Source organism: Cetorhinus maximus, chromosome 9, assembly GCF_964194155.1.
Source record: "Cetorhinus maximus chromosome 9, sCetMax3.hap1.1, whole genome shotgun sequence".
Classification (NCBI taxonomy): domain Eukaryota; kingdom Metazoa; phylum Chordata; class Chondrichthyes; order Lamniformes; family Cetorhinidae; genus Cetorhinus; species Cetorhinus maximus.
Genome location: NC_135887.1, coordinates 20829866 through 20854487, shown reverse-complemented (window position 1 = coordinate 20854487; position 24622 = coordinate 20829866). Strand labels below are relative to the sequence as shown.

The window sequence follows — 24622 nt, the reverse complement described above, 5'->3', positions numbered from 1 at the left end:
TTCAAAGGCCACATGTTCCCAGTTACACATATTTCCCAACCTGCCCGAATCATAGTCTACGCTCAACACCCACCCAACCCTAGTCTATCCAACCCCAGGCTGGGAACCATCATTTGCCAGAAACAAGTGTTGTTCTCACTCCAGCTTCAAGCAGTTGAGTGACTATTAGATGTGACTATTATCTCAGCCTCTCCAAGATGGAAAGCACAAAATAAAAACATCCTCTTTAGGCTAGCAAGTAGTATTTGGATTTGAACTGTGGGTGCTGATATTAGCCCAACAGCATTCCTTTTCCTTCTGTTGAGGGCAAAGACTGGGGGTGGGGAAAAATAAGTAGAGAAGTCTAGGACTGTTCACTGCCCCATATCTTCATTTCTCTGCCCAAAGTTACCAAAAATATTAGTTCATAAAATACTTACTTTTTCTGGGTTCTGTTGAGATTGCACTCCTGCCATACCTTCTCTACCACCTGATTGGCTAATTTTCTAGGAATTTTTCCACCATGCCCTGAATTTTCCATATTAAACACCTCGGACATTGAAGTAAGTTTCGCCCACTTCTGGGTGGAGTGAATTTCAGCTAGAAGGAAAGAAAAATTATAATTAATAATTTAAGAAAAACTTCATTTAAAGTATAATATATATATAGCAACACAAGATGATTATGATAATCTTGAATGCATTACCTGAAAGGCTGGAGATATTAAGATTCCACAGGAATATCCAAAAGGAAATTGGGAATATTTTTTCCTCAAAAAATGTACTTTATTCATAGAATTTATAAAAGTACGGTGAACAGTTCAAATTTATCAACAGAAAAAGCGCAATACAGATCAGTTTCTTTCATTACAGTACATGAGTGCTTCAATACACATGCCATTACAGGCTATATTTACAATGTACATTTACATTTCATGTTAAACATTCACTACTGCATACAACCTGAATGGTTTTTACACCATTTCCAGTCCCTTGTTGTGCTATGGTGGGAGGACCTTATGACAATGGCCTTTCCCAATTGAGCCTCTGTGACATCTGCCCCAAGCTACAGTCACGCAGCACATGGTCCTGGAAACACACCAGTCTGCAACACGCAAGTCAGTTATCAGCAGCTCTTTGCACTGGAAGACAAGCAAGCTTCTGGCAGACTAAGGAATGCTATTCGCCAAATTGATGGTCCTCCAGCAGCAATTAACGTTTGTCTCAATGTGCGTTCCTGAAAACAGTCCACACAGCACAAAGTCCTCCTTTAGGAGCAACTTGAGATGATCAACAAAAACCACTGTACCTCTTTCCAGGCCTGTTTTACAAAGGCATGTTCCAGAAGTAGGTGCACGATGGCCTCTTCCCCATCTCAGCCACCTCGAGGGCAGCATACAGAGGTGGCGCAGTGAAGGATCTCATCACAAGCCAAACTACATCTTAATGCTTGTTTGAAAGTCCTGGCAACGAGGCATTCTGCCAAATGATTTTAACAGTCTGTTCAGGGCACCATCAAAAACAGGATCCACAATCTCCTTTTCCCACAGGGCCTCAAGGACATTCCATGTGTACCACTGCCGGATGGACTTGTGGTCAACGTTTTCTTCCATGAGGGATAGGTGGTATGGCACCGCCCGACCAAATGAACCACTCCATGGCAACATAGCCAGTTCCATTCTTTGCAACATCAGGAATAGCTAAAACTTCAGCATATAGTGAAACTTGATGTTCACGTACCACAGATCTACAAACAGCTTGATGCAGCTGCACACAAAGGTGGCTATCAGGATGAGCGCAATATTGGGTACAATGTTTCTGCTTTTAGTTGGTCATTTTTGAGCACCATATAAAGTGGAAGATGGCTCAGGTGTCCACCGCAGAACATGAGTAGGGTATAGGCCAGACCTAAGCCATTAAGAGCAACACCAAGCACGTCTAATAACCAGGTAATTGGGAATATATTTTAAATAATACCATTTAGATTTTACTACTTCGTCAAGCTTGTTTTTCCTCTCAAAGTGCATCAATTCACATTTATCTACATTAAATTGCATCTGCCAGGAGAAAACTAATTTGCAGAGTTATGGGGAGAAAGCAGAGGTGTGGGATTAAACTGGACAGTTCTCTGAAAGAGACTTCTCTGGCACAATGGCCTGAGTGGCTTATTCTGTGCTATAAGATTCTATGTTAATCAGGTGACTGGAAAGCAGTTTAATCTAAAAAAAAGGAGCTGCAGACTCCAAGACCAGGACTGACAAAATATTATTCCCAGCACATCATTATAGTTCAGAAAGTGATTTTTAAGTAACTGAGTTAGAAAATTAAAGCTTGCTGAATAAATCAATACTGTTTTTCAAAATTTCTTTTAAGTGGTAATATACACAAGATAAACATGCAGAAGGCACAACACTGGATGCTAGGAATCTGATACATAAACAGAAAATGCAGGGTATAGTCAGTATCTGTGGAGATAAATAAGATGCAGCAGTCATAACACCATACCAGTCCCTATCTTATTACCTGTTTCAGTCTCTTCTGGTGATGTGGGTGGAGTCAATGTCACAGAGGAAATGGCTGGATCCCTTATTGGGGCAGGCACTTGGTGGGCACTTGGGTAGGCAGCTGTGCAATGTGAAGTCCCAGTGGAGCTGCTCAAGATGCCAGTGGCAACATCAGGCTGAGGCACCAGCACAAAGCAAGCTGGGTACACCATTCGCACACCAGCTGTAAATAACATAGCAAAAATTAACAAAGAAGTTTTTTATTTTCCTTTTGTATTTGGTGGATATTAATATTCATAAACAAATTATATATGTAATCTAAGTCAATATTGCTCCAATGAGGACAAACTATAACATCCCACATGAGTCAGAGTTACAAATCTCTCAAATTTACAACTTGGCCCAATGCTTTCCTGCACATCCAATTTCTTTCTCAAACAATAAATCTTTTTAATATCACATACAACATAAAACGCAGGTTTCAAGATGGTAGCATACTTGGGTTGTAATCAGATCCATGAACCACTTAACAGTTAACAATCTAAACCATGAGATGCATTATAGCTTCACAACCATACACAAGCTTGTTACAAAAACACTTCTGTGGGCTTAACATTGAGAGTCACATTAAAACTATTGAATTTCATGAACAAAAAAACAAAATAAAGGTCTGTTACAGCCAATCTATAGAATACAGGAAGAGAAAGCACTTCATCTTCATTGGTCTCAGCAAAAAAAGGTATATGGAGCATGTAAATAACAAAGGAAGCAAATACCAAAATACAAACCAAGCAGAGCAGAATCTATAATTTCTCAGACAATTTATTCTTAACACACACTTCTCATACAACTTGGTAAGGGTCTAAATCAAAGTATTGTGACATAAAATGGTAACCAAAACACACCATGTTAATCTAGTGCTCAGTCTCTGCAATAGATTTTTTCTTTCTTCTGTATTTCAAATTAAACGGCTGAGAAATTTCTAAATTAAATGGAAAACGCCAGATTCTACCCATGAATTGTTACCTTTACATTTCTCCCAAAAATATTTCTATGATCAATGCCAGGAGAAATAAGTTATGTAAGACATAAGGTTATGTGCCTTTTAAAGGAAAAAAATGATTCACCAATTTATTGTTTGGCTCAAATATTTTCACTGGCAAAGGAAAAGATCTGTTTGCTTTGTTTATTTTAGCGTTGTGTTTCGACTTTTTGCTGTTATATATTACTAGCTATTCGTAGAGATTTCAATGTAAAACAATGTAATTTACATTCGATCTGCTAAATTGGTTCAAACTTTCCATTTCCACTCACCAACAATGACTTCTACAGCTGCTATTGAGTCATCATCCCAGTCTACCTCCTCCTGTTTGTCGTCTGTGGTTTCCTTTGAGCTGGTCTGTATTGGATAAAATTGCTTCCATTCTTCTATCAGTTTAAGAGTGGGGGGATCAGATAGCTTGAATGACTGACCTGTCAGGGTACCATTTAATCCAAAGGGGCTGAGGATCACTGGAAAGAAAGAATCAAAATACAAGTTGACAAAGACTGAATAAATTGGGGGTTGAGTTAAGAATTGACACGCGGTCCTGTCACCTCTGGACCCGTTTCTAATTTAGCGCAGATTGGCGAGATTAAATACTTTCAGACTACTGACTGCAATTACCCTCCATGGAATAAAAATAATATGTGGAATGAATTTAGGCAATCTCAAAACCACGTTCAAGCAAGTATAGCTCTCAGTACATAAATTTCCCTCCATTTTGGCAGGAACTGAGCATCAAGAGAGTCAGCACAAGCATGCATGATGTGAGTAATGGAAAAATGTTAACATGCTACAACTAAGGGTGCTTTCTGAATTTTAATGGAGGCTCATTGTGGGATCACAATGCAGTGCAGGGAGATTAACTTGGTACCTAGCATTCCAAAACCTAACCTGGGAACACTAGATGCCAGCAGTGGGTGTCCAAAGGGTAAGAATGCTGCACTTCCTGAGGAAGATGCAGCAACAGTGGAAAAATAAAACAAAAAGTTGAAAATTGTCACACCATTATCACATACATTCTAGCAGCTGGCTAAAGACCTGCATGCTGTAGACCTGAGCAAGTCATCCACAAGCTCAGCAAGAGGGAATGAATAAAAAGCCAAGTCAACAGGTTTTAGAGAAGGACAATTGCTTTAAAAATAAAAGATAAAGGATTTTTTTGACGGGTGAATAGGAAAGACAATTTTTTTAATTTAGGAGTCAGTGATGAAAGACCATCAATCCAAGAAGTCACATAAGAGAATGAGGAAAAGATTCAGAAAAGTATCTCTACATAGATTGCTGGTAACTTGGAATGCCTTGCCACCGGGAACAGAGTTCTGACATAGACCAATGTATCTTTTAGGAAAATAGAGGCTAAATATTTAACACGGGTGACACAGTTGTGGAAAGAATCAGCATAGGCACAAGCTAAGTGGGCTTCTTCTGCACTGTTACAAGTCTTATTCACTTCAACAACCTTGAAGAAAAATATGTTCTAAACCAACGGAACAACAAACTGCATACTGCTCATCTATGAAGGGCATCACAGCTAAGCCAAATGCTGTTCTCATTAGAGCTATACATGCACATTTTCCAGTGGAGATCAATGAATCACCATCAAGAGCATTAGAGGCCATTTGCAGCACCCCAAATGAGATTAGCTGACCAGCTGATTTAGCACAGGCTGCAAGCTCTTTGCCTGTATGGTTTAACAGTAGGCCAGGCATTACTTTCATCCACAAATCAATGGGGGCTGTGGCAGGGGGCAGCAGGAGAAATGAACCAACACATTTAACAAAATCAGTCTCACCTAGGCCTTCTCCTGCACATACATCAAGAGAGCCTTTTGACAAGTTTTATTTTGTCAGAAGTAAAGCATTCTTACCTTGGAAGGGGTTGGAGGATCCCTGGGCTGCAGTAACATGTTGTTCACCGAGATGGTACACTGGCTGGTGCTGGTTTATCTCAACGCTAGTACACACTTTACTATCCCCATGCAAGAAAAATGTAAAGGAACAGGACAAGTGCTCACTAGAGGAGGGAGAAAAAAAACAATATGTTATATACCGTAAATGGTGGATTTAGTTGTCTGCAATATACAGATTAGAACCAAGAGAAATAAGTCTCATCTATATTCGCATCACCACATATTCTGTTTGGACAGATTCACAATATAGTGAGGCGGCCAACTGCTGCCCACGTCCATCCTGCAGCTCTAAGCCTGCACTTACAGCTGTGCAACCATCCAATGTAGACTAGGTTGGGGTTTACCATTGTTCCCTCATCTTGCTTTCTAATAAATGCAAGAAAGAGCTCTGCTAAAACAGGACTGTTGAGCTGGCTTTTGAAGTTAATTTTGGAAGATGCCATAAATCACAGAAGCTGATGCATGTGTAAACACTTGTTGATGCAGTATGATGCACTTGAATGGTCAAGAAAAAAAACAGATTGGGACTGTGACCTTCAATAATAACAGGCAAATAAATTGCCAGATTGGGTCAAATCCCAATGTTATTACTGCATGGTTGGCAAGTTCAAGATGATCTGCAGTCTCCCCGAACACAGTACACAACCAATTACAATTTAAAAATCCCTAACTAGATGGCAATTGAATGCACATTTTAGAGAATCAGTAGAGGATAACAAGGAAGCAGTTTGCAGGTAGTCCTCATTAGCTCATAAATTGTCGGTCTGCTGCTGGCTTGGAGCCGAAATATAAAAAATATAGCCAGCAATCTTGCGTTATCAAGATTGATATTTTAAGAACACAATTAGTGGTACATCAGTAAATTCTGCTTAAAGATGGAGAGTTAGTAATCATAAAACTCCACAACTGTTTGGACAATTGCAGCAATTTTGGAATTCCGGCATTCCAATAACAACTTATGTTTATAAAGCACCTTTAACATAATAAAATGTCCCAACGCACTTCACAGGAGCATTATAAAACAAAATGACACCTATTCGCATAAGGAGATATTAAGTCATATGACCAGAGGCTTTGTCAAAAGGTGGAGTTTAAGGCATGACTTAAAGGAGGAAAGCAAAGTGGGTAGGCGGTGAGGTGTAGGAGGAAATTCCGAAACTTAGGCCCTAGACAGCTGAAGGTGCAACAACCAACAGCGAAGCAAACAAAAAACCAGGGATGGTCAAGAGGCCAGAATTAGATGGAGTAAAGATAGAGGTATGGAGGGATTTAAAAACAAGGCTGACATTATCAAGAAAATGAAAGTATTTAAGACAAATAAAAATTTATTGCTGCAAGAGTCTTCAAATATCTAACCTAACAATCCAAACTGTTTCATAAACTAAAAATAAAAAGGAAAGGATAAATGAAATTTTAAAATACAATGCTACCTTTGGAGAAATAAAAAGGAAGCTTACATTTATATAACACCTTTCATGACTGTAGGATGTCCCAAAGCACTTTACAGCCAATGAAGTACTTTGGAATATAGTCACTTATAATACAGGAAACGCAGCAGCCAATTTGCATACAGATGTCCTCACAAATAGCAATGTGATAATGACCCAATGCTCTAACATTGATTGAGATATAAATATTGGCCAGGATACCAGGGACAGCTTCCTGGCCATTCTTCAAAATAATGCTGAGAGATCTTCTAGACCCACTTGAGGGGGAACCAGGTTTTCTGTTTAACCATCTCATCTGATAGACAGCAGTCCTAATCTCAGTACTGCTTCGGAGTACCAGCCTTAATTTCTGTGCTCAAGTCCTGGAGTGGGACTTGAACCCACACTCTTCTGACAAAGTCAACAAAGCTGACACTTATGCTGAAGTATCGATATCAAATGCGTACAAACAAAATTACTCAAAATATTGCAAAGTGCTCGAGTTTGCATTGAGATGGTTAATATAACAAAGAAACCATTGTTATTTTAGGTCTCAACATTTGTTAATCCTTGAAGCCTCCAAAAATCCTTCCAAAAACACAGTAGTTCATATTAAATTAATGCAACACCGTTTATTGAAGGAATTAATTGTACAAAGATACCTTTAATCACAATCAAATTGTTTTACAACTATCAAATTCATTATCTCCAGCACTGAATTCATTTTGAGTCACCTTCGCTATGGCATCACAAAGGTCCCACTCTGGATCAGTTGTGGCACTTGCGTTTTCAGAATAATCTCTCCACAACCAATTATATTCCTCTCCATCCACTGAATTAAATATTCTGCATTTCTTGAATGGTCTGATGATGCTTGGTGCATAATAGCATCCCATTATTTGATAATAAAACCATATGAAACATCAAAATGTGCATATTTCCACTCCTTGAAGATTTTTCCTTCAACAACCGTCCACCTATTTCATTCTGCGCGAATATGATCCTTGAACGGCTTGTTGAGTCATGGGTCCAATGGTTCAGCTACGTTCGTTAGGCCCCCTGGTATAACTTCAATGTGGGAGTCATTTCTTTGCAGGCACCATTTGACCGCATTGTTTATGTGGGATCTGAACATGTCCCACACTAATAAGTGACACTCTTTACACATGCCACTGGGACATCTGTTCCACAGATTATCGATACATAACTATACTCCATCCTCATCCATCCAACCATTGTCATGGGCATGCACAAAAATTCCTGTACGGAACTTGGTGCTCAGCATGGTTTTATGTTTGAAAATTACCACAGGCCTCAATTTTGCTCTGTCCAACGTGCAGGCTAGCACCATTGTGAATCTGGTCTTCACATGACCTTTTGCTTTCACTAGAACTGTTTTTGAACCTTTCCACTCCAGTTTGGGTGTTTCATCCAAATTACTGATGTGACTTAATGGGTACTCATTTTAGCCACTGTCTGATGATGAATCGCTAGAAACTGGTCATTTTGGCAATGAGCTCTTCTGGTAGTCTATGAGCAATCTTGGTCTTCTGCCACAACACTAGACTGTTTCATTCAATAAAGTGACTACAACAACTAGCTGTTGGTCTGAAATCTTTGCCGGATTCAGGGTTTGATTTGACTCACTAAGTGCGAATATACACATTACATTTCTGGTGGCAATGTAACCATTCTGAAGATTTGCAAGGATCCATTCCAATGCATGCTTAAGATCTGATGGCACATTTGGTTTTGAGCATCCTCTTTAAGGCTGATTCCTCCTCCTTCCATTCTTGCACTGAATTCCCTCATTGCAGCACAATTATTTGACTTGTAGCTCAAAAGCAGCTTTGTACTTCATTCACTTTGCTCAAGGACCCATTTCTGTTCGTCACTCACCATGCCATTCGTTCAGTGTAAGCTGTCTTAAACTCCCATGCGTCTTCTTTGCAATGCAGCAGGGTCACCTACTTGACCCATGCGTCGACTTACAGTACAAGTTAAAAGAGGCCAACTACTAATGAGAGAATAGCGTTTCATAGCTGAAAAGCAGAGTCGACTTAAATTTCATATATGCAAAAGGCATGATTTTTGGAGCCAAAAACATATGACAGGTCGACTTATACGCTGCAATCTACGGTAGCTATATTATACTTAATTTAACCACAGCACTTGATTCTCTCTCAATGTTTTGAGTAGTTGACAATGGATGAGTTTTTTTTTAAAAAACGTTTATAGGAGAGACGTGAGGTTTACATTAACACCTTCCTCACATGCCAAACAATAAATGAAAACATTGTAAAATCTAATATATAATTTTTCATTTACATCCAGGCAACGAACTCTTTCCAATCACTTGCTGGAACCATTATTACCAAGCTACATACTATTTACAAACTTGCCCACAGCAATTCCTCTTTGCAACATCAGCCCAGATAAAAAACTCAGACTGACTAGAAGATATTCCACAGAAGGGTTTGCAGCTCTTACTGCTAAATAAATTTTGAAGTCCCTCACAGCCCAAGAACATAGGCCATCGGGGGAAGAAAAAAAATCAGTATATCCATAAAAAATGAATTACAAACAAGTTTTCTGACTTATCAATGCACTCTTTGTAAGCTGCCATAGAAAATGGAAAAATCTAAATAAAAGACCAAATAAAAGGGTTAGGACAAATTTAAAAAAAACATGCACAGTGTAACACAATCAGCAACGTACTAACACTGTTGCAGAAAATTACTTAAAGTATGAACAAGTGGTACTCCATATAATACGTTCCATACAATTGTACTGGAATGCAGTTTATCCCATTATGAGAAACAGAAATGCTTAAAACGCATAAGTGAATCTGTATCTGTAAAAGAAAAGTAGGTTTCCATTTCAGGCTTTATTTTGTAAATATTCATGCTAACGTTGATACTCCTTTGTTTTCCTTAATTTTCATAAACTGATCAGGAGGTTTCATAAAAAAGAGTCACACACCAACTCTGGTTGGAGTCAGTTTGATAGGTCTAGTGGCCTTTGCCCTCTCAAAGCTTTATGCTCCTATTACTAGTTTGTTTTTTTTAATATAAATATGGCCGTTCCTGAAAATGTTCCACACCTACACAATTATTCCTTTCCTGTTCACAACCAATTCATGCAGATGCATAGCAATCCTCTTTAATTTGATAAAGGGTGGCCATCTCTTCTCAGCCACTATATTTTACTGTAAACTCCCAAACACTTTGGTCTTTCACTGAATTGAAGCAAATAGATCGTTGCTGGATGAGCTTAAGTATTGACAAGCTGGGAGTCAAATGCAAGTATTGACCAGTGTGAACCTATTCAGTTGGATGTGAAATGTTTGCACAACAGAAAAATCAGTCCAGTTACATGGTCACAATGTAGTGTCTGCTTCCTGTGTGTGCAACAATGCAGACAGTTATTGCTGCACATCTAGCAATGTAGTGTACCACATACAGACCAAGACCGACCAATGGTTGTTGTTTGGGGGGGGGGGGGGGGGTCTTCCCACACACATACAAACAACTACACCTGCAAAATCCATTCATTTTGTTTCAAAAAGGAAAAGTCAGATAAATAAATCAAAATCAACAACCAGGGCTACAAACATCATGAGCTGTAGTTTTCAGATAAAATGTTATGCATTTTGTAATTTTTGTTTAATTGTTCATGTTGCTAGCTGCGTCAGGCATATTGGACCTGAACATTACCACGGAATGGCAAATTAGCGTCGGATTGCCATTCCATTCTGTTTTTTTTGCCTTAGTTTTTCTTTTGATCTTATCTCACCCGACCTTCCAACTCAGGCCGAGTGAGTTCCAGGCTGTGCATCGCATCCTCGGACCTAGTGTCAAGTGCAGCTGAGTCGAATGGAAGGAGGCCATGCCCCCATTTTTTTTTTTAAAAACAGCACTAGCTGCCATAAACCTGGTAATTTAAAAAGGTCCATTGAAGTTTAAAGGGCCTTGACAGGCCAGGGAGAAGGTAAATGTCTAAGGTACGTGGATAGAATTTGGGGGTTGGGGAGGGGGGGGGGGTGGGAATCAGAGGTCATGGGGTTCAGAGGTCAGAGGGGTCAGACCTTGGGCTGGGTCAGAGTGTTGTAGGGAGGGAGAGAAATAATGGGGGGAGTCCGGTGGGTCTGTACAATAGTTACCCAGAAGTTGGAAGTGGCTTTAATCCTTCTAACTTTTTATGTTAGATGCTAGAAGGTTGCTGTAACCCAGTCACAACCATCTGAAGTTTGCGATTTAAAATCACCTTTTCAGATGGTTCCCAGTGCAGGTCAATTGCCCAGGAGAAGTTTTCAGTTCTGGGCAATTGCCATGCAAACCTTACCCGAGAACTTCTGAAGGGGATTCCCCAGCGCACTTTGAGGTACCACCCCCAAAACAATACCCTGGAGCTCAGGAGGTTCAGAGGAGTTGCTAAATTCAATCAAAAGATCGTCACAGATAAAAACAGTGACATCCAGGACGACAAATCATTGTGATAAAAACAAAAAGCTAAAAGCTACTGCGGATGCTGGAAATCCAAAACAAAAACAGAATTACCTGGAAAAACTCAGCAGGTCTGGCAGCATCGTGTGGAGAAGAAATCAGTTAACGTTTCGAGTCCTCATGACCCTTCGGCAGAACTGAGTATAGTTAGGAGAGGGGTGAAATATAAGCTGGTCTAAGGTGGGGGTGGGGGGAGGAGAGGGGGAGAGAGAGAGAGGGGGGAGAGAGAGAGAGAGGGGGGGAGGGAGAGAGGGGGGGGAGGGAGAGAGGGGGGGGAGGGAGAGAGGGGGGGAGGGAGAGAGGGGGGGAGGGAGAGAGGGGGGGAGGGAGAGAGGGGGGAGGGAGAGAGGGGGGAGGGAGAGAGGGGGGGAGGGAGAGAGGGGGGGAGGGAGAGAGGGGGGGAGGGAGAGAGGGGGGAGGGAGAGAGGGGGGGAGGGAGAGAGGGGGGAGGGAGAGAGGGGGGAGGGAGAGAGGGGGGGAGGGAGAGAGGGGGGGAGGGAGAGAGGGGGGAGGGAGAGAGGGGGGGAGGGAGAGAGGGGGGGAGGGAGAGAGGGGGGGAGGGAGAGAGGGGGGGAGGGAGAGAGGGGGGGAGGGAGAGAGAGGGGGAGGGAGAGAGAGGGGGAGGGAGAGAGAGGGGAGGGAGAGAGAGGGGGAGGGAGAGAGAGGGGGAGGGAGAGAGAGGGGGAGGGAGAGAGAGGGGGAGGGAGAGAGAGGGGGAGGGAGAGAGAGGGGGAGGGAGAGAGAGGGGGAGGGAGAGAGAGGGGGAGGGAGAGAGAGGGGGAGGGAGAGAGAGGGGGAGGGAGAGAGAGGGGGAGGGAGAGAGAGGGGGAGGGAGAGAGAGGGGGAGGGAGAGAGAGGGGGAGGAGGGGGGGGGGGGAGAGAGAGGGGGAGAGAGAGGGGGAGAGAGGGGGAGAGAGAGGGGGGGAGAGAGGGGGGGAGAGAGGGGGGGAGAGAGGGGGAGGGAGAGAGAGGGGGAGGGAGAGAGAGGGGGAGGGAGAGGGGGGGGGAGAGGGGGGGGGAGAGAGGGGGGGAGAGGGGGGAGAGAGGGGGGGAGAGAGGGGGGGAGAGAGGGGGGGAGAGAGGGGGGAGAGAGGGGGGAGAGAGGGGGGAGAGAGGGGGGGAGAGAGGGGGGGAGAGAGGGGGGGAGAGAGGAGGGGGAGAGGGGGGGGGGGAGAGAGGGGGGGAGAGAGAGGGGGGGGAGAGGGGGGGAGAGAGGGGGGAGAGAGGGGGGGAGAGAGGGGGGAGAGAGGGGGGGAGAGAGGGGGGAGAGAGGGGGGAGAGAGGGGGGGAGAGAGGGGGGGAGAGAGGGGGGGGCGGAGGGGGGGGAGGGCGCGCGTGGGGGGGGAGAGGGGGGGGGAGGGGGGGGGGAGAGGGGGGGGGAGAGGGGGGGAGAGGGGGGGAGAGGGGGGAGAGAGGGGGAGAGAGGGGGAGAGAGGGGGAGGAGAGAGAGAGAAGAGAGGAGAAGTTGAGGGTGGGGTGATTGTGGGGATAAGCAAGCAGTGATAGGAGCAGATAATCAAAAGATGTCACAGACAAAAGGATCAAAGAGGTGTTGAAGGTGGTGATATTATCTAAGAAAAGTGCTAATTAAGAATGGAAGGCAGGATACTCAAGGTACAGCTCTAGTGGGGGTGGGGTGGAAAGACTAACAAAGTTTTAGTTTTAGATTTAAAAATAATGGAAATAGGTGGGAAAAGAAGAATCTATATAAATTATTGAAAAAAAAAGGGAGGGGGGAGAAATGGGGTGGGGATGGGGGGGAGGGGGAGTTTAAGATCTAAAGTTGTTGAATTCAATATTCAGCCCGGAAGGCTGTAAAGTGCCTAGTCGGAAGATGAGGTGCTGTTCCTCCAGTTTGCGTTGGGCTTCACTGGAACAATGCAGCAAGCCAAGGACAGACATGTGGGCAAGAGAACAGGGTGGAGTGTTAAAATGGCAAGCGACAGGGAGGTTTGGGTCTTTCTTGCGGACAGACCGCAGGTGTTCTGCAAAGCGGTCGCCCAGTTTGCGTTTGGTCTCTCCAATGTAGAGGAGACCGCATTGGGAGCAACGAATGCAGTAGACTAAGTTAGGGGAAATGCAAGTGAAATGCTGCTTCACTTGAAAGGAGTGTTTGGGCCCTTGGACGGTGAGGAGAGAGGAAGTGAAGGGGCAGGTGTTGCATCTTCTGCGTGGGCATGGGGAGGTGCCATAGGTGGGGGTTGAGGAGTAGGGGGCGATGGAGGAGTGGACCAGGGTGTCCCGGTGGGAACGATCCCTACGGAATGCCGCCAGGGGGGGTGAAGGGAAGATGTGTTTGGTGGTGGCATCATGCTGGAGTTGGCGGAAATGGCGGAGGATGATTCTTTGAATGCGGAGGCTGGTGGGGTGATAAGTGAGGACAAGGGGGACCCTATCATGTTTCTGGGAAGGAGGAGAAGGCATTAGGGCGGATGCGCGGGATATGGGCCGGACACGGTTGAGGGCCCTGTGTGGTGCACACTCCGAGCTGGCCTTGGCAGAATTCATATGAAAGTAGGGGTCAGAAGCAGGTTGCCTTTCAGCCTGTGTTTTCCTCCTCTTCCATCCCAGTGTGTGGAAAGGTTTTTGGGGGAGGGAAGAGGAGAGGGAGGATGTGTGCACACTCTCACTCTCACCCATCACTTTCACACTTACACACAGCAGGCCTAGGAGGAGTTCAGGGCAGCTGTAAAGGTAACAAAATGTGCTTCCTCTCCGGCTTGTGTAACACTCCAGCTTCCTCGAGTGTTGCTATAGCTGCCACTCCTTCTGGCCTCCCAACCTGCTCCAGCATCTTGACTCCTGTTGTCTTTTAGTGGGCTGGCACCTGCCTGGGAGGGCGAAAGCATGGCCAAGGTCGAACTACATCACCTTCAATGCACTCTGGCTGTCAAAACAAATGATCATGCAGATTCAGACTCTCACTCCAATAACCCTTATTGTACAAACTTTTTGTCCCAGAGTGGAGCACCCACAATGCACTTATCTGCAAGCACATCGAGACGGGAGGTGGTCACTTGAGATAGAGGTGGTAGTGCTGCCTAAGCCTGGGCCCCCTGAAGATACGAGCCCAGGTGATGAGCACCACGTGTGCATTTACACACACACACACAGCCTTGGTGGCATCTGAAGTATGCTATAAACAAATTACAACAGATTTTGTCCAGGCCTTGCTGCATTTGGGCATGGACTGCTTCAGCATGAGTCGCGAATGGTGATGAACATTGTGCAATCATCAGTTAACATCCTGACTTCTGAGCCTTATGATAAATGGAATGTCATTGATGAAGCAGCTGATTATAAGGAAAGAGAATCACTGAGTAGGAATTCTTCAAAAATTGCCATATCAGGGTTAGTGTAGAGAGGAGAAAATGCTGAATGGGATGCCCCAGGGCTCAGCATCTGCACCACTATCCATTTTAAAATTTGTTTCAATGACTCAAGATACAGAAACTCAATGATAATCAGTCAAAATTTGCATGATACCACCAAACCCAGAGGACCAGTAGATTCAATGGAGGCAACTCAAAAATTACAAAACAAGTTGAACAAAATATCTATGTGGGCAGAATAATGGCAGATGGAATTTAATCCAGACCAGCATAAAGAATGCATGTAGGAAGGAAAAATGTTCAAACAAATAAATGGTGGAGAAATAGCTAACTAATATTGAGATATTCTAACAGACTCAAAGCTCAACAAATAAAGACCAGAAAATCAAAGTCAACAGAATGTTTAACTACATAGCCAAAAAAGTCGAATGCAAGTTAGAAGAAATGATGTCAGCTTGCTCCAGTGATAGCACTCCTACCTTGGAGTCAGGATTGTGTGGTTTTAAGTAACATTCCAGCACTAACATGTAAAATAGGACAACAGTATAAAGTACAGCATAATCAGATGTAGTGTCTGATGAGACATTAAACCAAAATCCAGTATGCTTACTCAGGCGGATATAAAGATCCCATAGCACTATTCAAAGAGAAACAGTGGAATTCTCCTGGTATTCTGGGAAACACTCATTCCTCAACCAAGATAGATCAACTCATCATTTATCTAATTTCAGTTCAGCTGCCACCACTAAATAATAATGATTGCACTTCAAAAATAATTGATGAAAGGGGTCATCAACAGTGCTATCAAGCAGCACTTGCTTAGCAATAGCCTGCTCAGTTTGGGTCACTCCACTCTTGACCTCATTACAGCCTTGGTTCAAACATGGACAAACAGCTGAACTCGAGTTGAGGCGAGTGTAACTGGCCTTGACATCAAAGCATGATTTGACCAAGTGTGGCATCAGGGAGCCCGAGCAAAACTGGAGTCAATGGGAATCGGGGAAAACTCTCCACTGGTTGGAGTCATACCTAGCACAAAGGAAGATGTTGAGGTTATTGGAGGTCAATCATCGCTGTTCCAGGACATCACTACAGGAGTTCCTCAGGGTAATGTGCTAGGCCCAACCATCTTCAGCTGCTTCATCAATGACATTCCATCTATCATAAGGCTCAGAAGTCAGGATGTTAGCTAATGATTGCACAATGTTCATCACCATTCAGACTCCTCATACTGAAGCAGTCCATGTCCAAATGCAGCAAGGCCTGGACAAAATCCAGGTTTGGGCTGACAAGTGACAAAGTGGCAAGTAACATTCACACCACACAAGTGTCAGGCAATGACCATCGCCAACGAGAGAATATCTAACCATCGTCCAAAAAGCATTACCATCACCAAATCCCCCACTTCAACATCCTGGGGGTTATCATTGACCAGAAACTGAACTGGACTAGCATATAATTACTGTGGCTACAAGAGCAGGTCAGAGGCTAGGAATCCTGCAGAGTAACTCACCTCTGACTCCCCAAAGCCTGCCCACCATTTACAACGCACAAGTCAGGAGTGTGGTGGAATACTCTCCATTTGCCTGGCTGAGTGCAGCTCCAGTAACACTCACAAAGCTCGACACCATCCAGACAAAGAATCCCATTCAATGGGTACCCCATCCAGAAACATTTACTCCCTCCACCACTGACAGCAGTGTGTACTATCTACAAGGTGTACTGCAAGGACTCATCAAGCCACCTTAGACAGCACCTTCCAAACACACGATCGCTGCCATCTAGAAGGACAAGGGCAGCAGATAGATGGGAACACCACCACCTGAAAGTTCCCCTCCAAGCCACTCACCATCCTGACTTGGAAATATATCGCTGTTCCTTCACAGTCGCTGGGTCAAAATACTGGAACTTCCTTCCTGACAGCACTGTAGGTCTACCTACAACAGCTCACCACCACCTTCTCAAGGGCAATTAGGGATGGGCTTAGCCAGCAACACCCACATCCCATGAATGAATACAAAAAAAAAACTAACCCTAGCATTGTTTGTTGCATGGTGGAAAAATCAACCAGTGTTTGCCCAGTGACACGAGTGCCTCTGCGAAAAGCAAGTTTTAGCACTAATGGCAATGCTCGAGCAGCCAGAGGAACATTTATTGTCTAAGTTTACATGAGGCGTCAGCTAGCTGACCTCTTGAAGAGTTGCGGTCTTAAGAGCGGGCAATCAAAGAAAGCTTCACAGTAGATTATCATTGGAGTGTTATTTACAGTAGAAATCTTAACCCAGATAAATTGAAATTCACTTCCGTTCCAAATGTTAAGAAATTTATGACCAGTCTTAAAACAGGCAAATTTAAATGCAGCTAGATTTAAGTTCACAGAAGTACCTAATTGCACCTGATCCTTGCATTTGTGCTTGTACACTTCCCCCAACCCCCCTCAACCAACCTCAAAAGGAATTTGTAGAAGTGCAGCTCTTTCTTAGTGCTTTCATGTCACACTGGAAGCGTGGTATAGGGCACAAGGAGGAGGAGCAGGGAGTAGAGTCCTGTCTTTAAAATTAAAAGAGCACCAGCTGTTAGCTCTAGGTAAAACTGCTGCAATGTTTAAGTGTGTGCGCTTCAGTCCCAACTTGGTCAATAGCCAACTTTTTTTTTTGCAATCTGGACAGCTCTGAGCTTTTGCATTAAAGTGCAATCATTCAATTTGCATGCTAAAGTGGATTGCACAATCCTTTTGTTACTGTACAAGAAGAAAGAGTACTAGTCAGAAGTGATGACATTTAGCTTGTACTGCAGATAGTTTAAAATTAGATCTGCTGAAGTGCTTGATAAACTCAGGAGACTTGAGTAGCTTGGTCACATGATAGCCCCTCTGGAATAATGTGTTCCAGAGGAGACCGCTGGGAGATAAAATTAGCACTTTAAGACCACAGCAATTCTTCAAGGCCAATAGTGCATTCATTTTTTTCTCAGACAAGGCTCAAAGGGGGTTAGAGGGGGGTGGCATGAAGAAGCCGTTGTGAAAATTCAGTTTTTCAATCACTCACTAATAAAAGCAATTTGTCAATTACCATGAGAGAATTTGATGAATTAGCACTTTGGCAAATGCAACGTACATCTCATTTTGCACTGCAGACGGTTTTAAAATTACTAACACATACTAGGAAATGGTGGACCACAGAAGTAAAGTTTCTTGCTCCTCAACTGTTACAGCGGAACAACACGCTGACATATGTCTCACCAGCACAACTGGAATGATGCCAATAAATTGATTTCACTAAATTATGTATTGTCTGCTTTTATTAGGTTTAGTATTTTTGGGTGTAGTATAGCAGGAAGACATGACCAAATATCATTGATCCTTTTATTGTGCATTACCTGAATTTTTCTCCAGCCAATTTAATTTTTCTTTCTCCCCATGTCTCTAACTTGCTGTACAATCGCAGAGTGCAAGGTGATGACTTGCTTCTAAATTACAACCTAATCTACATTTTAATCCAACTGCACTTGTACTGTTTGTTGCAGCGAATAAATTTTTGCTTCAATGCAAAAGTGGCGGGAGAGCTCTGAACTCAGGTCCCAATCAGACAGGAAACCACTGCTATAAAATCGCATCGCCACTCCCAATGTCATGTGTACTTAAATTTAACGTGATTTGGAAAATGATTGTTTCGGAGCTGTGCATTTTTTTGTGTGTGTGTAAAGTCTCACCTATTTTGCTTTGATTTTACCACTGGGCTCTATTTATGCATGCAGGCCAGTCCTTCCCAAGAGCATCCCAAGGTCATGCAAGGTGCTATATAAGTGCACATCTGGTTGGTAAGTCCTTCTTTCCCATGCACAAAGGTCTCTCCAGCCACACAGTTAAGATTCACAGCTAATTGCCTCAAGTGCTTGAGGCTACAAATTTTAGGCCAGTAGCTGCTGTCCCACCAACATATTTTATAGGAAAGGGACTATTTGTAATTGTTTTAATTTTAAATGACTTATTTAAGGAGATCTGCATACAAACTGGATCTTTTGCATCCAACAGGTTCACCTTCTAATCCGAAAGCTGGTGTCAGTTTAGATTATATGTTGTACAGACTGTGTACTATTAAACTACCTCAACAAGTGTAATTTATCTAAAATGTGGATTAGTACACTTGCGCTCTTTAGTACTTGGTGTATAATACAAAAGAGTCAATCAGCAACTGCCTATAGTGTGTGCCTACTTAAATCATGTACTTATATTCAAAGGTTTCAATAGAAGTATTGTGCATTGAGCTTTAGTAACTATGCATTAAAGTTGCCTATAGCAGAAGTATGTTTTATAAATGGAAGAGGTGTCTTAAATAAATATTTGATTGTATATTTTAGGAGTTGGAAGAGGTTCAATGGTTGGGCAATATTTTTATGGTGCAATATTTTTATTAAACTCCTCCCTGAAGTTTATGCAAATGAAAAATTTCAAAATATTCTGCAAAGATCAAAAATTGGCCAATTTTTGTAGGATGCAAATTAAATGATTCTTTATTTTCAGCATCTTTTATACTGGAGCGGTTGGTGCTTTGCACAAGTATGGGGATATCAGATGCTTTGAGTGCATAAACCATCAGTAATGCTGAGCTGTTCTTTCCAAAAGTTATTGTTCACTCTTGATGATCTTTAGAGTGCACAAACCATTGTTAATATGGATGTCATAAATTGACTGCCTCCTTTCTGCATAGATGAAAGATCTTGAGTGCTTTTGTAACTCTCTTCCCCAGAGAGCGGTGGGGACAGGGCCACTGAATATTTTTAAGGAAGAGATGGATAGATTCTTGACTAACAAGGGAGTCAAAGGTTATTGGGGGTAGACAGAATGTGGAGTGGAGCCACAATCACACCAGCCATGATCTTACTGAATGAAGAACAGGTTTGAAGGCAGAATAGCTACTCTTGCTCCTAATTCATGCGCTCGTATGCATGTTCAAATCCTGGAGTGAGAGTTGAACCAACAATCTTCTGAAGTAGAGGCAAGAGTGCTACTGCTGAGCCAAGGCTGGCATCTTGAAGGTTTTCTATGTTTTATTCCATTAGAGTACATCTGCATAAGGCCAGAAACCTGGCATGTAAATTCCCAGAAGCAAGTGGACTTAGGCTTAGAAGCTTCCTGTGTTTAGTGATACATTGAGGCAGATAAAACAAGTGCTTATGCCTGTTTCCATTGCTAGTTTTTCCTGGAACAGATCACCAGCTGGTTGCTAAAGGCTACAGCTTAAGGATTTATGGGTTACTAATTCAACAATGTTACAAATGCACCTTCCCTGGCCATCAAGTCCTGGATTGGGATTCATACCCAGAGCTTTTGGCTCTGAGAGGGACACTACTCATGGCATACAAGACCTCCAGCCCAAAGTATGCCCATCTCTTATAGCTTATGACACTATAACACATGCAGATCATAAATATCTTAACAAATGAAGGGCAGGTTCATGTATTACACATAGGGTGCCAAAGTTTCAATGGTCAAGTCCAAAACAATCCCCTCAGCTAAAAATGGAGGAACAAAATGAGAAATATATATTAGGGTTCAAAGTATACATAAACCACAAGAATCAAGCTCAAAAGCTTAATGGCATCCAGAGTGAGGCTGAAGGCCTGAACAAAATTCTAATCATTTGTTTATAATACTTAAATTTTACAGGATATAGATGGCTCATGAACAGCAATTGAGAAAAGCATATAGGATAACAAAGTATTACACATCATTTTCCAGTTCCACACGAGGAAATTTAATACAGGAAATCATATTTTATAGCTAAATTTAGTTTTCGATTCAGTCAATTTCTTCAATTCTTGAATCTTCAACAGAAACAGAATATAGTGGGGTTGTTAATTTAAACAGCAATGCTGATTAAAACAATACAAGGTGGAAAAAAAATTAAAGGATATTAAATAAGAAATTCTACAACAAGGAGATTCTAGAAATAAAAAAGGCCAGACAGCCCATCAATCCACTCCATTCAGAGGGCACATACAATTGGAGCAACTCAAGGTGTTGGCTATGTTAGGGGAATACTAATTTCATTCCCTGTAGGAACACAAAAATCATGGATGGTTTGCAGCCTTCATATTTTTTCAATCCAAATCCTCTTCAAAGCCATGTGACCCAAATTAACCATCTTCTCAAGAGCTTAACCACAAATGAGTGGGTTTGGTTAATCATTTATTACTTTTGGCAATTCATTCACTATGGACATATTGTTTTGCTATTTGATCAGTACCATCACAAGGGTCATCAAGCAGTTTTTTTTTAATATAGTTTTATAACTGAGCCCATTTTAAGCCAAGTTCAAATGGTTTTAATTCAAGGTACCCTCTCCAAAGCTTCGAGTTGGGGTTTCAGCAAGAGACTGAGCAATAATAAAATCAATTTTAGACACCATAGGGAGAAGCAGCTATGGCACTATGAATGTTTGGACAGGATTTAAAAATCAACTGCTACAGTATGAAAAATAAGATTTCAACATTCAGCTCTCCTGCTCCAACCAATAGAATCTATTCCAGAGTGTTACATATGTACATACGAACATACAAATTCAAAGGCGGCAGCCATTTGGCCCCTCGAGCCAACTCTGATAAGATCAAGGTTGATCTGAACGTGGCCTCAACTCCACTTTCCAGTCTACCCCTTATAATCTTTGACTCCCTTGTCAATCAAGGATTTAGCGAGCTCAGCCTTGAATATATTCAATGACACAGCCTCCATTACTCAGAGGAAGTAAATCTCACTTACCTATGACCCTCAGAAAAAAATTTCTCATCGTCATCCTAAATGGGAGATCTCATTTTTAAACCAAGTCCCCTATTTCTAGTCTCGCCCATAAGTGGAAACATCCTTTCAGCATCCACCCTGCCATCCCCTCAAGATTTTATGCTTTGAGAAGATAAGCAATCATTCTCCTAAACTCCAACAGATATAGGCCCAACCTGTCCAACCTCTCCTCATAAGATACCCTGTCATCCCAGGAATTAGTCCAAGTGAATCTTCTCTAAACTACTTCTAATGCAATTATATCCTTTTTCAAATAAGGAGACCAAAACAGTACACAGTACTCCGGGTATGATCTCATGGAGGCCCTACATGGCTGTAGCAAAACTTCCCTACTTTTATACAAAAACCAAAAATGCTGGAAAAACTCAGCAGGTCTAACAGCATTTGTGGAGAGAAAAACAGAGTTAATGTTTCGAGTCCATATGATTCCTCTTCAGAGCTAAGAGAAGTAAAAACATGATGAAATTTATACCGTTTAAGGGGGGTGGAGCAGGTGAAGCTGGGTAGAAGGCCAGCGATAGGTGGGGGCAAAGGAGATACCGACAAAGATGTCATGAAGAAGAGGAAAAAGTGGGTGTTAATGGTGGTGGCGAGGGCTGAAGAAGGTGCTGATAGTGGCATCAAGGTAGAAAAAGAATGTGATAATAGCAGGACAAGAACAGAACAACATGAACAAGTAAACAGATGGTCCTGGTGGGGGTGGGGTAGGGGACAGGGACGGTGGTGGGGAAAAAGATCATCAAAAATAGGATAAAAGGTGGGGATAAAACAATGAATAGATGAATAAAAATGAAAATAAATAATAAAAATAAGCGGAAGAAAAAAAATGAATATTAAAAAAGGGGCGAGGATGAAGGAGAGAGAGTTCATGGTCTGAAGTTGTTGAACTCAAAGTCCAGAAGGCTGTAAAGTGCCTAATCGGAAGAACCGGTGCTGTTCCTCCAGTTTGCACTAGGCTTCACTGGAACATTGCAGCAGGCCAAGGACGGGCACATGGGCATAAGAGCAGGATGGTGTGTTGAAATGGCAAGTGACAGAAAGGTCTGGGTCATGCTTGCGGACAGACCGAAGGTATTCCGCAAAGCGATCACCCAGTCTGCGTTTGGTCTCTCCAATGTAGAGGAGACTGCATTGGGAGCAGCGAATGCTGTAGACCAAATTGAAGGAGGTGCAAGTGAAGTGCTGCTTCACTTGAAAGGAGTGTTTGGGCCCTTGGACAGTGAGGAGGGAGGAGGTAAAAGGGCAGGTGTTGCACCTTCTGCAGTTGCATGGGAAGGTGCCATAGGAGGGGGGGATTACGGGGGGGGGGAGAGAGAGATGCGTTGGTGGTGGCATCATGCTGGAGTTGGCAGAAGTGGCAAAGGATGATCCTTAGAATACGGAGGCTGATGGGGTGAAAATTGAGGACAAAGAGGACCCTATCATTGTTCTGGGAGGGAGAGCAAAGGCACAGGAGATGGGTTGGACACAGTTGAGGGCCCTGTTAACCACAATGGGGGGGGAACCTCGGTTAAGGAAGACGACATGTCTTTTTGGAAAGTGGCATCATCGGAACAGATGTGACGGAGTCAAAGAAACTGAGAGAATGGAATGGAGTAGGGTGAGCTATAGTCGAGGTAGCTGTGGGACTTGGTGGGCTTGTAGTAAATATTGGTGGACAGTCTTTATCACCACAAATGGAGACAGAGGTCAGGGAAGGGACAGGAAGTGTCGGAGATGAACCATGTGAAGGTGATAGAGGGGTGGAAATTGGAAGCAAAATTGATAAATTTTTCCAGGTCCAGACAAGAGCAAGAAGCGGCACCAAAACAGTCATCGATGTACCGAAAGTGTTGCGGGAGGGGGCCTGAGTATGACTGGAACAAGGAATGTTCCATATGCCCCATGAAGAGGCAGGCATAACTGGAGCCCATAGCTACGCCGTTTATTTGGAGGAAGTGAGACAAGTTTGAGAAATTGTTCAGTGAGAGAACCAAGTTCAGCCAGGCAGAGGAGAATGGAGGTGGATGGAGATTGTTCAGGCTTCTGTTCAAGGGAGAAAATGGGGGCCCTCAGGCCATCTTGGTAGGGGATTGAGGTGTAGAGGGATTGAACGTCCATGGTGAAGAGGCAGCAGTTACGGCCAGGGAACTGGAAATTGGTGATATGACGTAGGGCATCAGAGGAATCGTGGATGTAGGTGGGAAGAGACTGGGCAAGGGGAGAGAGAACAGAGTCAAGATAGGAAGAAATGAGTTCTGTGGGGCAGGAACAGGCTGACACAGTTGGTCTACTGGGACAGTCCTGTTTGTGGATTTTTACTTCTCTTTAGCTCTGAAGAGTCATACAGACTCCTTACAGGAAGGTTAACTCTGTTTTTCTCTCCACAGATGCCGTAAGACCTGCTGAGTTTTTTCAAAGCATTGTTCAAAGCTTGATTTCCAGCATCCGCAGTATTTTACTTTTTTTAAAAACCTTTCCCTACTTTTATATTCCATTTGCCTTCCTAATCACTTGCTTGACCGGCATACTAACTAACTGTTTGTGATCCATGAAATCTCAAGGCATCAGGTCAAACATGGGCAAGGAAACCTGCTGATTACCATGTACTGCCCCACCTCAGCACTCCTCCGTGTTGAATACCACTCAGAGGAAGCACCGAGGGTGGCAAGGGTGCAGGAAGTACCCTGAATGGGGGACTTCAATGTCCATCACCAAGAATGGCTCAATAGCACCAATAATGAAAATGCCCTAAAGGACACAGTTGCTAGACTGGGTCTGCAGCAGGTGGTGAAGGAACCAACAAGAGGGGAAAAACATATTTGACCTCATCCTCACCAACCTGCCTGCTGCAGATGCATCTGTCCATGACAGTATTGGTAGGAGTAACCATCCCAGTCCTGGTGGAGACAAAGTCCCATCTGCACATTGAGGATACCCTCCATCATGTTGAGTGGCACTACCACTGTGCTAAATGGGATAGATTCCAAACAGTTCCAGTAAGTCGACAGGGCAACCAAGAGGCTCTGGAGTATAAAAATAGGGAAGTCTTGCTAAAACTACACAAGGCACTAGTTAGACCACACCTCGAATACTGTGAACAATTTTGGTCCACTTATCTAAGGAAAAATATACCGGCATCGG

General features: G+C 43.1%; 1 protein-coding gene across 2 annotated transcripts in view; it reads right to left on the bottom strand.

The window, feature by feature from the left end:
• Nucleotides 1–24622, bottom strand: part of med13a (mediator complex subunit 13a) — a 191958-nt gene that overhangs the window by 114723 nt on the left and 52613 nt on the right. For both annotated transcript variants that reach the window (XM_078548226.1, XM_078548227.1), the window contains exons 5-8: nucleotides 5395–5540; nucleotides 3797–3994; nucleotides 2502–2705; nucleotides 420–579 (exon numbers count right to left, since the gene is read on the bottom strand). In XM_078548226.1, coding sequence (XP_078404352.1) covers nucleotides 420–579; nucleotides 2502–2705; nucleotides 3797–3994; nucleotides 5395–5540 — 708 coding nt within the window. The remainder of the gene's footprint in view (nucleotides 1–419; nucleotides 580–2501; nucleotides 2706–3796; nucleotides 3995–5394; nucleotides 5541–24622) is intronic.